At 46.3% G+C, this 13,981-nt stretch overlaps 1 protein-coding gene across 3 annotated transcripts in view; it reads right to left on the bottom strand.

The window, feature by feature from the left end:
- Nucleotides 1-6,694: 6,694 nt before the first annotated feature.
- Nucleotides 6,695-13,981, bottom strand: part of SEC22C (SEC22 homolog C, vesicle trafficking protein) — a 46,070-nt gene continuing 38,783 nt past the window's right edge. For all 3 annotated transcript variants that reach the window (XM_008709846.2, XM_008709838.2, XM_040636912.1), the window contains exons 4-7: nt 12,627-12,806; nt 10,363-10,481; nt 9,138-9,203; nt 6,695-7,244 (exon numbers count right to left, since the gene is read on the bottom strand). In XM_008709846.2, coding sequence (XP_008708068.1) covers nt 7,044-7,244; nt 9,138-9,203; nt 10,363-10,481; nt 12,627-12,806 — 566 coding nt within the window. In that variant the 3' untranslated portion in view covers nt 6,695-7,043. The remainder of the gene's footprint in view (nt 7,245-9,137; nt 9,204-10,362; nt 10,482-12,626; nt 12,807-13,981) is intronic.

Genomic DNA, 13,981 nt, shown 5'->3' with positions numbered 1-13,981 from the left:
TTCCATGCTGAGCGTCAACCCCCACACAGGGTTCGAACTCACGGCCCTGAGATCATGACCTGAGCCAAAACCGAGAGTCCGATGCTGAACCGACTGCACCACCCAGGCGCCCCTAAACAGCGGAAATTTATTTTCTCACAGTCTGGAGGCCGGAAGTCTGAGATCAGGGTATCCGCAGGGTTGGTTTCTTCTGAGGCTTCTTTCCTTGGCTTGCAGATGGCCGCCTTCTCCCCACCTCCAAATACAGACGTTCTGAGGTACTGGGGTGGGGGTCAGGACTTCAACATAAGCATTCGGGGAGAGCACAGCTCAGCCCATGACAGTGGTGTCGCCCTTCACGTTGCCTGTGCATGGAGGCCTACATCCCCCCACACCCTCCAACACTTAATGCCATCCAGCTAAGTTTTGCCAAACAGGCATAAGGTGATGTTTTCCTATTGTTTTAATATGTGTTTCTTTGTATTTCTTATGATTTTATTTTTTTTATTTTTTATTTTATTATTATTTTTTAGTTATTATTAGTCACTTTTATTAAGGGGATTTTTTTTTACTTCTTATTTTTTTAAATGTTTTTTTACTATGTTAGTCACCATACAGTACATCCCTGGTTTTTGATGTAAAGTTCGATGATTCATTAGTTGCGTGTAACACCCAGTGCACCATGCAATACGTGCCCTCCTTACTACCCATCGATTTTAAACATCTTCCTATGCTTCTTAGCTTTTTGGGTTTTTCTCTTCTGCAAATTGTTCATTTTTCTACTGAGGTTGCTGTCTTTCTTGCTGACCTAGAGGAATTGCTTGTATAGTGACCCCTATTGGCTTCAGACATTCTAAAGATCTCCCATTCATTTAACTTCGCCCATGACATCCTTATTTGCATGTCATCAGATTAATCAGTCATTTTGCCTCAAGGGTCGTGCCTGTAACACTGTTCTTTAAGAGCACTTTTCCATCCTAGGTCACGAAGGTACTCTCCTTCCTGTTCTTCAATGAACTTTCTAGTATTTGTCTTGCACATCTGACCCAGCAACATCGGAACGCTGACTGCGGAACCAGGCAGCGCTTCCCTGCCAGGGGAGCCCAGGGAGACCCCTTCCTCTCTGAGCCTCACTCCCCCACTGGCACTGCTCAAGGATGTTTGGCAGTTGTCACGCAGCACTTCCATTCCCGGGCCCCATTAGCGGGTAGAGCCCAAGAAAAAGGAAGGCAATTCATCAGCCTGAACTGCCACCCAGCCCTTCTGGCGCAGAAAGGGCATCTTTCAGGGGCCAAGATCCCCTTTTACTCTCTGCGGTGCTGCCGATGGCATAGAGTACCTTCTTCACAGCCCAGGGGATGGAGCTCTCGGCTGCACTGGCACTGGCTCCCTCTGACAGGCCTCAGCTTCCCCACCTGAGCAACAAGGGGGTTGAACCCGGTGGTGTCCCAAGGCTCTGCCAACTCCCAAATCCTAGAACCCAATAACTTAGTGTTTATTTTGGAAGCTTTTGCCCTCCCCCCAAAGTTTTTGGTACTCAGGATATATGGTGGAGAGAAACTTGGAGCATGCATTCCCCCAATGTGTTTGGGGTATGGGCAGGAGAGGCTGGTGTATTTGTTTCCTTTCTGGGAATTTTGTCAGCAGCTGCCTGAAGGACCTCTGCAAAAGCGTGAAGTCCCCTGGGCTGGGAGCCTGACAACCAGGCTGGCAGCTGCGCCTCCTGCTGGCCACTTTGTGGCGGGGCTGGTCCTGGGAGAAGAAAACTAAATGGGCCTCTGCGAAGACAGGCGCTCACAATGTAGAGCAGGGTAAGCGGTGAGCAGGAGCAGAGCCTGCAGAGAAGGCGGCCTCCCTGCCCTCCCCTCCCAGGGCTGCTCTGTGACTGCTGCGTTGGCTTTTCCAAGGTCTCTCCTGGACCCATGATTGCATTCCAGAGTCTAGGGGTTAATGCTAAGGACTGAGGCCGTGCACCCGTCTAGACATTGAACAGGAGGATCTGAATTCCACATCTCTCAACGTCCCCCCTCCATTATGCCAGGTGCACATCACACCCTCTAGGAAAACAGACCTGTCACTCAGAAGTTTTTACACAGGGGCGCCTGGGTGGCTCAGTCGTTAAGCATCTGCCTTTGGCTCAGGTCATGATCTCAGCGTTCTGGGATCGAGCCCCGCATAGGGCTCCCTGCTCAGCGAGAAGCCTGCTTCTCCCTCTCCCGCTCCCCCTGCTTGTGTTCCCTCTCTCGCCGCCTCTCTCTGTCAAATAAGTAAATAAAATTAAAAAAAAAAAAAGTTTTTACGCGAACACACACAAGTTAATAAGCACCTTAGATTTATTCTCCTCTCACTTCTGAAGCCACCTTATTTAACTTATATATACATAGTATATAAATGGCTATACAATATTCTTTACATACGTTAACACGAGTTTAGGCTTTACTACTGTGTGAGAGTTTGTTAAAACATACCCATCATTTATTCAAAATAGATCTTTGTTATTACATGAAAACAGTAAGAAGCTTGTACAACATGGACAGCAAGCATTCAAAACCAATATATGAAGTCAATGGTTTTGCCCTGGCTAAATCAGCCTCAATCTTTTACGCTCTTAGTAGAAAAGTCTGTTAAATAAAACAGAATTCTGGGGGGGTCAAGTCCTACGAATAACTCATGAAATAATACTTCTGAAGTAACCCCAGAATCACATGAAGGTTAAAGAAGGTCATGTGTACCAAGCACAGGTGAGAACAACGGACCTGACAATCTCGCCCTAAATAAAAGGCGCTTGTGGGCAGCAGCTCTGCCGTCAGTACACATGGGCAGATGTGCCCATATCCGGCCGTTCCCAGATGACGAGCCCTTTTCCACAGGTTCCCTGCCAAGACGTTTCCCCAGAAACAGAAGTCTGACATCACTGCTCCCAGGCAGGAGAATCAGCGCTCTCCTCATTTGGGTCAGGGACGGACCTTGAGGTTGGGTCCAACCAGCAGAACCGGCCTCCCTGGACTCTGGGGGGCCCAACGCCAATGGTACCAAGAGCTCTGTGACTGGAGGGCAGAACGCAGGTTCGAGGAGGAGAAAGAGAGGCTACTACCTTTCTAGAGGGTAAGAATGAGTCCATTTACATTGCAGTCTCATAAAATGCCCGTTCTTGTAAAACCTGGAAGACGTGGCCACATCGTGCTGCCTGGGGCACGGACCCACTTGTATCGGGTGAAAGCCTTTTTCCTCCTGCCCACGACCAAGGGATTCACCCAGGAGTCTCCTCCACTAGGCTTTATCCTCATGAGAGCATGTGGGGGGGCGGGGGTTGTTACCGTCACTTCCCAGCCGAGGACACTGAGGCCCGTGGGCCTGACTTGCCCCCGGCGGTGCAGGACTGAGGAGAAGGGTCAAGCCGATCCCCAGGCCTCCCCCATCTCTCATGGGCACATCTCCTCTCTCTTCTGCCACCATTATTAACACAGTGCACAGTGGGGTGTCCCCGTACCCGGGTGGGACTCTGCATAGGAACATCTGGAATGTCAGCAATACCAGAGCAGGGGTGTACATGTGTCTCTGCTTACCGGTCCTCCCCTGTGCTGCTCTGGGCCCGCGCAGCAGCAGGCTCTCAGGGCCACCTGTCCCGCATGTTACAAGGAGTGGTTGACTCCTGCGAGGAACAGCGAACAGCAGTCCTGGACAAAGGTGCCCCATGCGACCCTGACGTGCCCAGAGGCAGCTGCTTGAGGCCCCCAGCTCTGCTCCTCACCTGTCTCCTGCTTCCCACGCCCCTGGCAGCCAGCCCTGCTGGGTGTCATCTTTGACTCTGCGCAGTGCTGACCCCCAAAATGCTACCCCCCTCTGAGCATGGACTCCTAAGTGTGTCCTGAAGCCGGTGGGGCACAGAGAAGAGGGCCGGGCCTCAGTGCAGGCCGCCCCCACTCTCAAGCTCCTGCACCCACCCCATCAACTACAATCAAAGATGGCTTTCATCCCTCCAGAGATGCCAGTTTCAGCCTCTGTGTCCAGGGCTGGCATGTGCGGGACAGGCACGGAAAGAGGCAGAGGAGTCCTGGAGAATGGGGGCACCTAGGAAAAGAGCAGGGAGCTCCAGGCGAGGTGAATGTTTGAATTTCAGCTCTCTTCTTGACACGCTTTTGCCCACTCCTCAGGAACTTTAAAATGATGGGCCTTGCCTCACCATGTCTGCATCAGAGTTCACAGGTGACAGGGGTGCAAGCCTGAGAAGCAAAACCAGGAGCCTCTGGTCACATTCCTCCTGCTGCCGGCAGTGGGGCCTCGTCTCCTGAGAGGAAGTGCCACCCCAAATATGCCCCCACTTGTCTCCGCCCAGGAAAAAGAAACTCAGGAACAATCCTCATCGCAGTAAGGCTAGCCCAGGGAAATGAAAACCAGGGTCTGCGTGTTTCTTTGACCAGCACACTTGGGGCAGGGAAGGCCCTTTGCGCCTTGGCCCCGTGGTTGGGAAACCCTGGTCAAGAGTGCTGAGCCACATTCCCAGCCGGATACAGTAGATGGGAATAATGTACCCTGGTGTTCAAGATCTTGCAGCATCTGATCCCAGAAGGCACTTTGAAGGTTTGTTTTCGACATTGTTTCATCTAGTCCCAGATCTACCCCTGCGAGGTCAGTTGGGCAGGTAGCATTTAACCCTGGGAAAACAAAGTGCTGGAACAGCAGTGAGTCTGTGGGGTCGTGAGGACACCTCCTGCAATGGGGGGCCAACAAGGATGACACGGGGGGGGGGGGCATAAAACTCCAGGCCTGAACCAGGTCAGTCCTCAGCCTGGGATTTCCCTTGGACAATATCCCCAGAACTTCTTTCCTATCGCTTGTCTGTTCCTCCAGTGAGCTGAGGCTTCTTTCAGCTGGATTCTAGTTAAACAATGTTTATGTGGTCATTGTTTTGTGCTGTTTGTCTAGTGATCTTTTCCTTTTTGTTTGGAAAAATCAATCTCAAACCCCATGTAGATGCTAATTGATGACAACTACATCCACCCAAGGGTAGATAACATCCTGGCTCGTGCAGGAGGCATTCACTAGGGAGACTCCTCCTCAGGGATGGTTCTCTACCTCCTGCTGAATGTGAATCACAGGCTCAGACCCCAAGAGCAAGAGCATCTGGGGTACAGGGCTACACGCAACACCAATAACACAAGGTCTCAAAAAAACCCAAATAAACACACAATTCACTTGTAAACTGTTCTTACCAACTTTTAAAGCCTTTTTTTTTTTTTTTTGGTGCTTCTAATGTACAAGGATTTGTCTCCCCTCCTTGGCTTCCCATTCTATTTTACCGTCTCTTCAAAATTATGTCCTAAAAAGCCTTTAGATTCACCTGCTGGGTATGCAGAAAATTATGCGGATGCAGAATCGAAGGAGAGACAATTGTGACCTTGACCTCTGAAGATGGTGCCAATATACCTTCCACATCCAGATACTTTGATTAAAAACAGAAAATTGTATTATAAGAAAATAAAATGACTGCGGCGACATTTTTCCCAACAGTTTCCAGTCACATAAACTTGTTCTCCTTAAAGTGACATCAAGGCAGCCCAGTAGCAATGCACTAACAGTAACAATCAAGTGCGACTCAACTCCCTAAAATAATATTCTTGCTTTCCCCGCGGACTCAGTATCTCTTGCAATGGTTTTCAACTTTCAAAAACTATCAAAGTAGGATTTTCCAATTTATCAAGACCACATAATTCAACCCCAAATCCCATGCAATTGCAGTTGAGCTACTCAGATTCCAGACTTCTACCAAGAAGATTCCAAAGGGCAAGCTCCCCAGATGGCCTCCTGAATGGTACCGGACAACCCAGGCTGAAATTTCTGGAGACCTAAGGGATCTTATTCAGAGCCCCATTTTGGAAAGCTGTAATCGAACAACTGTTTTGACAACGAGAGAAGAGAAATAACTTTGCAGAGCACACGGTTAGTTATATCTTGATGAAGCTTTAAAAAAGTTAACACCTACTTAACTCCTGTTCATAAAGAATGAGGCCCTCGATCTAATTAAGATGACTGGGAAAGGTGTAGAGGAGAATTAATTTGGGAGGGCTTCTGGGAACAGGTACACAGGGTCAGGCACTGATTATCATTCAAATGACAGGCATTCAGCTGCCGTGTACAAGGCTGATGACAACAGCTTTTTTTTTTTTTAATACCACCTGCATCTGTAAAGTGCCACTAATGCAAATCCATGTGATTCACCTACTCCAGTCTGTGGCCCACTGCAAAGAATCCTGAAATTCTCAGGCTCATAAGCTCATGCTCACGCTCACAAGCTATGATCCAGTAGCACTGGTTACTCAATTTTTAAAATGTTCAGATATACCCTGCAAATAAATACGAAACATTTCTGTACCCGCGCAGCCCCACCACCATAAAAAGTTACATATAAATTAAATAAATTCAGCTTTCTTAACCATTTTCTCAGCTTAAGTTTGTCCTTTCCCTAAATGAAGAAAAGTTCAATTTATATCCAAAATATATCTAAATATTCTAAAGGTATCATATCGGACCTACGTTATCAAAAAATGTAAACAAAATTTATCTAGCTTATATTTCTGAACCATATTTTAAAATTTTTAATTCACCCTGTATTGACCCTCTACAAAAAACTAACCAAGTCACATTTAGACTGAAAAGCTGATGCGGGTTTTAAAGTGGTTCCTCAGAGACAACTGCCAGTTACTTAAAACTAGTGTTATTGAATCTAGTGGTTTATTGCATCATTCCATTTAAAAGACCAAAACAACGCCGTTCTGATCTTCCCATAATGTTCCTTGTGAGTGAGCCCCCCGATTCTGCTGTCCTAAGGAGAGGTGCTGACCCGGAGATTCTGCCGTAAGGCTCCGCACAAAACCGGGCCTGGGTCTCAAGCCACCTCGCGCCTTCCACTGCACCTGTTAAAAATCCCCCACTTGCGGTCTCAGCCTAGTTTGGTCGAAGGGAACTTCAAGGGTGGAAACTTGAGGTGAGGTCGAGAAGCCAGAAGGGAAACAGATGAGCCTCCTAAGAAAGCCGAAGGATCCATTCATCACACCGGGTCACCTTCAAACTCCACAGTCAGACTGCTTCTCCTGAAGCTGCCTGGTCAGTATCTGATACGAAGACAGAAAAGCCACTGCTACGTGGAAGAGGATTTGCCAGACGTTCCGCAGCCCGTGCAGGTACACGTTGCCCAGGCAGATCAAGAGCAGCAGCAGCAGCACCTTCTGAGGCCTGGCCGGACTGTAGAACAGGTACAAGTAACACTGAAACGACACCGGAACGGGCAGTCCGATCAGAGGGGGGAGAGGACCAGGGGCCGGCTGCGAGGTTCACGCCTTGCACCCACACGCACGTTAGCTTACTAACCCGAATTCACTACAGTGGGGCCTGGAAGCGCTGGGGGAGGTTGCTGCCAATCACCGGGTGAAAGTGGAGATTCAGAAGGGAGAAGAGAAGTGAAACAGATGTCACAGGAGGGATGAGAACACGACACTCTAACACGCGTAAGAAATACAGACAGAACTGCCCCGGCTCTGGGCTGTGGAGGAAGAGATGCAGGTAAGGGGCAGAAAGCCAGGCCAAAACACCCCAACAAAGCCGACGGGCCTCCAACTGGATTCTTCCTTCAGGGGAGTCATGACAGGCAGGAAAGGAGCCATGCTTTTATCATTTGTTTTTCCTGAGTTACAACTCTATCAGGGACCAACGTTCCCTAGACATCCCCCTTATCATGTCTTCAAAAACGTCTCTGACACAGGGAAAGTCTCACAGCCAGGAGAGTGACCAATATTTTATACAGGGCTCTCCCACAGAAAAGAGGCCATTCTTGTCCTGCAAAAGGTAAAAAGTAATTTTTTGGTTCCACGTTGAAAAAAAAACAAGAAGCACGTTCTCAAAACACAGAGCAACTCAACAAAGGCTTAAGCTCCAGCTCCAGCGGTGGGAGAGAGGTCCCCATTGAAAGGGCCATTCAAGTGCATGCATGCAGTGGAGGGAACGAAGGCCGAGGGTAAGACCCCCACCGCCCTGAAATGCAGGCTTTGGGCACTTCAAATGGCAACACCCAAGGCTCTGATTTCTCAAAAATGAGGGCACTTTCAGTCCTGGTTTGAAAATTTCTTTTGACACAATCATGTCATTCTTTAAAAAACAGACCATTCTAGGATGGATGTGGAAGAGAGAAGAAGTGACCTGAGAACAGAAATTTTAACTGAAAGGAGAAAAAAAAAAAAAAGCTTAAGAATGTAGAGAAAGTACTAAAGTCCTAGCCTTTGTGGAGGATGAGGAAAGAAAATTACATTTAGGCTTTTTTACTAGAAGTAACTCTGCCTATAGGAGATTCAAAAGCTCCATTTATTCTACCCCTGAAGTATGAAGTTTACTTGAAAATAACTAAATAATAATCAAAGCCCACTATTAATGTTGTAATGTTTATCTCATTTCCTAAGAACAGACTTGAGTCAGATGGCATTACTATTAAAAACAGTTCTTTTTAACTTAGTCCTGGGTTAATTTAATTTTATTTTTTTTAAGATTTTATTTATTTATTTGACAGAGAGAGACAGCCAGCGAGAGAGGGAACACAAGCAGGGGGAGTGGGAGAGGAAGAAGCAGGCTCCCAGCGGAGGAGCCTGATGTGGGGCTTGATCCCAGAACACCGGGATCACGCCCTGAGCCGAAGGCAGACGCTTAACGACTGCACCACCCAGGCGCCCCTAGTCCTGGGTTTAAAACAAAAACAAAAACATGTATAAGTAGTTGTTACTTCTGCAGAAAGACTATTCTATACCTGGGCTTCCCTGACAATAAGTAAGACCCTGCCTCCCGTTAGTCAGACCCAACCCAATCCCCACGGCAATCTCATCCCTCCCTTCTTGGGAGTCGAGTCCAAATTCCTGGCTTCTGTTCCGCCATTGTCAAAGGCTCTGTGGCCTAGGGCAAGTGGATTTCCCTTTCTGAGCCCAAAGTTCTTCCTCTGTAAAATGAGACGACTGGGCAGGATGGGCCTAGGGTCCTTCCTGGAAGGATCGGTATTGTCCATGACATGTCTTGGTGGAACAAAATCACATCTAGAAACTTGCTGATGGCTCCAACAGAAGAACAAAATAAGGCCATGGGGTTCAACCCCCTCACCAAAATATCAATGTTTCACCCACCTGGAAAATACAGGCTATAAAAGGAATAAGAAAAGCCAGAATATTTCCAATTTCCTCATGGGCAACCTAAAACAAATGTAAGAAACACAAAAGGAATATTCAGATGAATGGAAACACTAGGACATGAAGCTCCTCACACCTCATTCGCTCTGGTGCGGTTGATAATACAAAATCCCTGGCTGGGGGAGACGTAAGTCCCTGTTTATTTACCAGAACAAGGGTCGGCATGCAGCTGTTTTCAACAGCCTGGACACCCCACGTGCCATCATGTCCCTGTGCATCTGTGCTAAGCCCCCAAGCTGGATTGCCCCCGAACACCACTCCCGCTCAAAATCCTACTCATCTGTCAGTACTCAGCTTTCCCTAACTCTGCCCACCCCCAGGTACCGCCTACCTCCTTAGTGATATCACCACACCATACTTTACCATCTTGTTGGCCAGGCACCTTTTCTAGTGCATGCATATGCGTGGCCAGTATCTGGGTGTGAATAATCATAAAAACATAAGAGTGGGAGCCACAGGACACGTTGGCTAAAGACAGGATGTGGTGACAGGCGGTTACTGCTGCCACTCTCCACACAGGTCAGCCTACATTAGTCCCCTGAGACTCAGCCTCAGCTGTGCTTCGGACTTGGGCTACCACAGTCATGGCTGTGAGCTTTATGGCTCTATTTTTAAAAGTAGTATCTCTCTGTTTATGCCCACAATGATTCTGTACTTTTTATAAGTGTTTTAAATACTTGAAAACTTAGGAAAAAATATTTGGAAAGCACTGAAATAGAAAGTTGCTTTGATTGGAGCAGGCTGGTGAATCGGCTGCCTGGGACTACGGTTCCCTGACAAAACCACGGGGAAGGTGGCACCTGCACGATATAGATCAGAGTAGGAGGCTGCATTTCCAAGGGAGAAACAGCCTGAACCTCAAAGTCTCAGAATCAAATTTGCTCTTGAGCAATCGGGCCCCTGGAGTGACTCCTGGGGCCCAACGGATGTCCCCGTAGCACGCTATTTCTCACCAGCTACCCCGGCAGCCCCTTTGGCTTCTGAGGACAACAGATACAAAAGAGCAAGTCTCATATTTGTTCAACCAAATATAAAGAATAAACCTGAACATAAACATCATATTTTAATTTTAAAAACTTGAAATCTTTGTGCATAATAATTCTATGAGTAAACTGTATCCCCACATAGGTCCTTTAATTTAAACTATAATAAAAAAGGTTACCTGTAAAGAATGTTCTGCGAGGTGAATCCCACGGATGAGATTCAGAGCAGCACACATGATGTTGAGAATAAGCGAGAGGACACCCAGGGCTGTCACTGGTTCCATTCGGAAATTAGGAGCTTCACAATTAAAAAAAATAAGTGTCTAGTGAAAATAATTTCTATATGAAAGAAAAATAAACAAAGACATTAACTAGACCTCCACTAATGATAGGCTCAGTATGTTAAACACAGAATTACAAACGTATTAATTAAAAGCAGTTGCTGTTAGAGAGCAAAAAAGGCAAGAAATGAAGGACAGAATGGATCTGGAATCCGAAGTGAGTTCTTCCAGAAAGAGGTCCTTCTCTGAGTAAGCACAGGTTTTCAAGGTCTGATTTTCTTTCTATTTAAAGCAATGGTTCTCAGTCGGGGCAATTAGCCCCTCAGGGGCCATCAGGCAACGCCTAGAGACATTTTGGGTTGTCAACTCTGTGAACAGGGTGTCACTGGCATCTAGTGGGTAGAGGCCATGAAGGCTTCTAAACATCCTACAATGCCCAAGACAGCCCCTCACAACGAGGGATTACCCAGTACAAAATGTCAATATGACTTAAATTGAGAAATCCCAATTTGAAGCAATTTATGGCTTTATCTGTAAATTGGTTGTCAAATTCTGATAGCATTTCTATCATATACTTCAACTCTCAATGTCTGAACAAGGACAGTATTCAGTGTCTTCTGTGCTTCTAAAGCAATTTGCAGCAAATGCAGTTTCTTAAACTCTAAAATAATTGAGAAGAGGAGGGCAACATCGATTATTTGAGCTATAAGCTGTTTCTGGAACTCCAGAACAAATGATCATTCTCTCTTCAAAGATACCTGCTAAGGCTGATTCTGGGTCACACAATTAAATGGTGACTCACCCCCCCCCATTCTCTTACTGTGATCTTTTAAAACCATCCCTTCTTGTCCTTACATTTCACACACACACACACACACACACACACACACACACACAAAGTATCTACCCACAACCCAACTGATGCCTTTTGTTAGTATGTTAGAGTTTCCACTGAGCTTTTATCAAAGTTCCTGTTAGAACAGAACATGCTACCTGTAAGATTCTAGCCTCGGGACAATAGAGTGAGTCAAACCACAGTAAAATGTCCTAAAAAGATAAGCAAGTTGACATTTTCTGGATTTTGCTTCTCTTGTCTAAGAGGTTAAAAACAAAATACATATTACAAAGTTACCCCATCTTTACATAAGGCAAAAGAAGCAGCTTGGGGTTTAAATACCCAGTCTTCCTTCTACGGAAGTTAAGTCCATTCCCAGTATAAATGACAACTTATTGGTTGGCATGAGAGCCAATACAGGAATGATTGGTCAAAATAGTTTAAATCAAAACACAAAGTTAAGCCAAAAATGTGAACATTTTTAATACACCACTTTTAAAGTTCAAGCAATGAGTTTAGTATAAAAATTGTTAAAATAATTAGACTGTTATAGTGTAGACAGCTCTAGCTTTCAAAGAAGGATTCAGTTCTTACACCATTACAGAATGCTTCAGATGTAAATATCCACTTTATTTAAAAATTGCTATAATTGTGTGTAATTGTAACAAGGAATGCAAAAAAAATTATGCTTTATTACATGCTAGGTATTGAGTGGCTAATGGTGTTAATGCCAGACTGTGTCATGGGGGGCACTCAGTTCAGTAAACCACGGGGACAGAGGGATGTCCCCAGGGCTCACAGGGAACCAGACAGCGAGAGCAACAGAAGCCACAGCTCTGGCCCAGCCTGCTCTCATCCCCACCACCCTTCCCTCCCTCCGTCAAGGGGGACAGGAGTTTCTCAGTGGAGATTTGCAATGTTGCACTAAGTGATGAGATGAGATAAGGATTCACTGTCAAAGGGAAAAATAGAGAGAAACGAGAGAGAGAGAGAGAAAGAGCATGTACAAATCTATACAATTTAGTAAGTGACTTCCTTTATGTTTAAACTTGCAGACTTCACCCAGGCTAAGAGAACGACCTGCCAAGTCACTCTCCCGAATGTCATCATGAGTTGCCCCCTTCCCCCATCAACTCACTATCGTAACAGTCAAGTGTTTTGTGACAGTCACCAGGAAACAGGATCAGTCCATATATTTCCCCACATATTTTATGCACCCACCCCCAAAAACACCTCCCTGATTAAAAAAAAAAAAAAGTCAATGTCCATTTGAAATACCTAATGTCACCTCACCGTCATCAACACCAGAGCGCAGCAAACCACTTACCCGGCTCCAAGTGTATCTGTGTGTGACCATTCATTATCCCATTTGCCACATCTGTGTCCTCCAGAGTGAGAACCACTGGAGGCTGGAAATCCAGTTCCTCCTGAATTTTTTCTAAGCTGCTCTCCATCTGAATGGAACTTACATGGTTAAAATGCCACTTCACTTTCTGAATGATGTTGTCTGCAAAAAGAGAGCAACCCAAGTTAAGCAGCTGCATCAGAATGGGTATCATAGAACAATAAGTGCGAAATGAAGTTTACACTTCTAAGCCAGCGAGTAAGTCAGCCAGAGTGTCAAGGTATACCCAAAGGTCAAATGATTACTATGCGTCATTACTGGTCTCACCGATCTCTTCAGCACATAATACTTAAAACAGGAGTGTCTACGGAGAAGGGAACAATGCTTTCCAGAACCTCAGCGATAAGGGAGTCAAGGGATAGGGGCTTGAGTCTTAGCTCAGCCACTGCTGACAGTACAATCCAGGGCAATTCACAGAATGTTTTAAAGCTTAAAAAAGGGAGACAGTTATTCTTGAATTAATTACCCTAAAAAAAAGTCATGTGAGAAAAAAAATCACAAATAAATGTGAATATATTATACAAACTGAGATTATATATTTGAAAGGTATTGGTTTTAATTATTTTATATTTCTTAGTATTAACCCATTACCAAGTTTTAGTTAGTATTTGAAGTACAGTTTCATACATATTGGCAAAGCAAAATGATGCGTAATGCATACCTAGAATACCTACTATTACATTCTCCTCTCACTCAGTAGGGAGCAAACATGATGCCGGGGAAGGGTCTGCTGTCAGATCAGGCACAGATCAGATCCTTTAGGCACATGCAGAGCCGAGGGGGGTGAAGAACACAGCCCATGGCTGCTAATGGACTGACAGCCTAGGGACACCACAGCTGTGGTCTGTCCAGGGCTAGCATGCCCTCTTTGCGGAAGAAGCGGGGCTCAGAGCAGCAGTGAACGAGGCCTCATAGTGAGGCTTGGGGAGAACCTTCTGTCTGTGTCACAGGTCTACCAGGCAGAGGCCTGCATCCCAGGGACTTCCCCAGCACCTCTTGGGTGACAAAGAAATGCACCAGCTGGTGGGCCACATGAGGGAGTCTGAGGGCTCTGGCAGTAGTTCCAGAAAGCACATGTGGCAACGCTTCTCTGCACCCACCAACTGCGGCCAGCCCCTCGTTCGAGAGCATCGCAGAGACAGCAGCTGTCTACACAGAGGCCACAGAAGGGCCCCCAACGCCCACCTCAGCTCCTGTTCTCCCAAGAGCGCAGGACGACTTGACTCACCTGAGAGAAACAGAGCATACACTATAATTATCAAGCCTCTACAAGGCCT

The sequence above is a fragment of the Ursus maritimus genome, unplaced genomic scaffold (genome assembly GCF_017311325.1).
Source record: "Ursus maritimus isolate PB19 unplaced genomic scaffold, ASM1731132v1 scaffold_20, whole genome shotgun sequence".
Classification (NCBI taxonomy): Eukaryota; Metazoa; Chordata; class Mammalia; order Carnivora; family Ursidae; genus Ursus; species Ursus maritimus.
Note: the sequence above shows the minus strand (reverse complement) of the source record. Positions and strands in the feature narration are given on the sequence as shown.